Source organism: Rhinolophus hipposideros, assembly GCF_964194185.1.
Source record: "Rhinolophus hipposideros genome assembly, chromosome: X".
Classification (NCBI taxonomy): Eukaryota; Metazoa; Chordata; class Mammalia; order Chiroptera; family Rhinolophidae; genus Rhinolophus; species Rhinolophus hipposideros.
Window position 1 is genome coordinate 108,255,883 of NC_138046.1, and position 3,451 is coordinate 108,259,333.

The 3,451-nt window shown below is 47.8% G+C and overlaps 1 protein-coding gene across 1 annotated transcript; it reads right to left on the minus strand.

Annotated features, from left to right (window-relative positions):
- Positions 1–510: 510 nt before the first annotated feature.
- LOC308495152 (melanoma-associated antigen B5-like) lies at positions 511–1,485 on the minus strand (the record flags this gene model as incomplete). The annotated part of the gene is made up of 1 exon (XM_081043074.1): positions 511–1,485. One exon carries the CDS (start codon positions 1,483–1,485, stop codon positions 511–513), a length of 975 nt encoding a protein of 324 aa, XP_080899200.1.
- Between the last annotated feature and the right edge of the window lie 1,966 nt (positions 1,486–3,451).

The following is a 3,451-nucleotide window of genomic DNA, read 5'->3' on the forward strand; positions in this document are numbered from 1 at the left end:
CAGTGTTTTCTGTGGGTTTCTGACACATTTTGTAGAACTTGAAATCAGTTAATGCTGTGAAAAGGTTCACCATCTTCCTCAAATAGTTGTAACTCACAGGCTCTAAACTTATATAAGTAGAAGCTGGATTTTTTTTAGTATCCCCAGTACTAACACTGAGCCTTCCCAAGAAGAGATACTCAGTGTGTGATGGATAAAAAGTGCCAGCAAACACAAGGTCTAATTTACTAAGATTTAATATTTCAAACTTCTTGAGTAAGCTAAGAACATTAAAGTATAACTTAATTTTACAAAACTGAAGACTAAAAGGAACAAGAAAAACTAAAATTGATCATGTTTTTCTTTTTTCTATTTCATTATCCCAACTATTTTACTGTGAAATTCTTTTACATTTCTAAGAATATAATCCCTATTGTGATGTTACATATTCTTGTCTGAAGCATAAAAAGCCTCCGACTTCTCTAGGGGTGGAAAGATACTGCTAACCATGGCCCTGGAAGGTATACTGACTTAACCAGTAGTGGCAGCCCTCCTTGCATCTACAGCTCGTGCTCTCTCTTGTTCTTGCAAAGCCTCTTCATAATGGGGTGAGAAAGCACTGGGGACGGTATCACCAACCTTCGCCAAAAACTCTAGGATTTTCATCTTGCTTATTTCAGCGCGAGCTTTTGGGCCCCACAGGAACTCATAGCGTGGAGGATCACTGCCGGGCACCTGGCGGAACTCCAGGTACTGCAGCCTCACCAAATCCTTGGTGATGAGCTTCCTGGGCTCACCATAGATGCAGTGCTTCCTCCCAGCATATATGCGCATCAGACTCAGGAATCTCCAGATGTCTTCTTCAGCAACACAGTTGCCCTTCATGAAGATCAGGCCCAGGATATTCATCAGCAGACCGGTCTTGGGGAACCCCCTGCCAGCACGCACCCTCCCATTATTGGGGAGTTTCAATTGGCTGATGAGGTCATATAAGTGGTTGTTTGAGTCGACTTCCTTCACATCTAACGCAAAGATGGCCTCAATGTGCGCAGAGGCTCTCTTGAGGATCTCAGGAAATTTATCTTTGTAATATTCACCAACAACCTTCAGCATGTCTTCCTTCGTAATGGGCTGTTTCATTTTATACTTGTACAGAAGGAACTGCTCCAAAAACAGAGCCACACTGGATAAATTGTATTCATCTAAGCTTTCAGTGGAGGGTTGGGCCTCAGAGGCACCTGCCCTATTATCTTGGAAATGGAAAGCTTCAGCAGATCCAGGGCAAGAAATGCCTGCAGAAGTAAAGGTGGTTGTTAGCGTGCTTTGAGGCCCCTGGGAAATGCTACATGTCCCAACAGCAGACAGACTCTGGGTATTACCTTCACACTGAGGAGAGGAGGCGGGAGTGGACTCCTCTTCCGCTGCTGCAGTGGCCTGAGCATCCTGGAGACACTGAGTCTCACCTTGGGCCTTGCGGCGTTGCTTACTCTTGTGACCCCGAGGCATGGTGACACTGGTCAGGGACAGCAAGCACCAGTGTGAGCAGAAGAGTAGGTGATGCCAGCACCTGGAGGAGAGATAGTGAGATGGTGTGTTTACCTTCAGCAGGGACATTTCACCTTAGTTTTAACCATGGCCACCTCTGCAGGTTTCCATAGGGCTCCTGTTCTAATCAACATGTCCCCTTAGAACCTTGTGGAGGACGTTAGAGGGACCTTTAGACTGTAGCCTGGCAGCCCTGCGTGGGGTGCATTGGGTTGACAATGGAGGTTGGGGATGAGGGGGTGGGGTGGGGTGGGCCGCCAGTGTGCCGCCTCCGTTCTAGGGTGTGGGGGTCTTCTAGGTTCACAGTCAGGTTCATCATGTCAACTTTGGGCAGGTCTTGGGCCCCCTCTATTCTCCTGCTATGAATTTGACACCTCAAAGCAATGCCCCTCGCCCTGACTCTCCTGGCAGAAATAGCCCGACGGCCTTGCCTGTGGCTTCCCAGGGTTGCCTGGATGGCAGTGGCAAGTTCCACGTCACCTCACTGTTCTGGGGTTGACGGTTCCCTCAGACTTCAGTCAGAGTTCTGCCCTTGATTTCCTTCAGGGCATGGTACTCTTCCCCTCAAGTCACGGCCCTCAGCTTCCTTATCCAAGTAGGAAAGGAAAGCTCACATCCACCCGACCGCCATGCTTAGGTCCTCCCGGAGCTACAAGCAGGGCCATGGTGGAAATTTCTGCCTACGTTTCCTCATTTAAACTCTTGTTAGCATCTTCTCCTCCTCCCTCCGCTAAATTGGGGATGTCCACTTATACCAAGGCCCTCATCTTCCTCAGACCCTCAGGCTGGAAATTTCTCTCAGCCTGACTGCTTTGCGCCGGATTCCCTCCGCCTGAGAAGAGGCGACAGGCTTTGCTGGCGGCGGCAGAGGCGCGCCTCTGGGGTGATCGTTCCCTCATTCAACCTCTTCACTTGGATTCTTGCCATAGCCTGGGCAAGAAAAAGCCTGGGCATTTGCCTGGGACTCCTCACTCACCTGCCCTTAAACCTTGCGCCCAAGACACAATCTGTCACGCCCGAGACACGATCTCTCACTCCCTGCCCGAGTCGTGCGCTAGGAGGAAGTGAGCACCACTCTTCACGACACCAGTCACAGCGCCTCTCAAGACTAACAGGATCTCTGTCGCCCCCTCTGCTTTGGGGTGGAAGGTATCCTCAGTTTCCCACAGAAGTTTCGATGAAACTCCTCTTTGGACCTTGGACACTTCCCTCTATCACAACTCTTATAACAACGCCCTCACCTCCTTGAGACAGTCCTTGCTGAAGTCAGCCTGATTGCGTAGGTCTAAGAGTGGGTGACGGGAAGTCTCTTCGGGACCCCCAATACAATCTGGTCATTATCTGGGTCCTCATCTTGTCTCCTGTCTCTTTATGAACGGCTTTCTGGGAATTACCACGTCCAGGCAAACTCGTGAGTAATCTCCCTACTGCAAGTTTTAGAGAATAAGTATCCATCCCAGGAGTTATGTGAGATGGGGAAGCTAAAGAACAAGGCAGATAATGCAGAGTAGGCGGTGGGCTGTCAGAAAAAAGCCAAAACAACCAAAAAAAAAAAAAAAAAAAAACGAACACGCAGTTCTGTTCCTTCTTTTTACGACTCAGACGGCCTCTTACCTAACTTCTGTTGTAAAAGATTTACTATAGGAAACGGATTGAGCCAGATAATTTTGTAAGACCCCACCTTTTGAGGTTAACTGACACTGCATATGTAGATGACCATATTATTACCAGATATTATATCCTTCCTTTTATTATTCATACCTCTCATTTATTTTGGTATCCTTATTGCTCAAGCTGTGTTTTCCAGTTCAGTACTTTGAGCACAAAGTCCTTTTTTAAAATAGCCTGAGATATAATTTGGAGTAGTGAGAAGAAAAGTGAATAAAGATACACAAGGTCTGCTTCAGGGTGCAAGTGGAACAGTGTG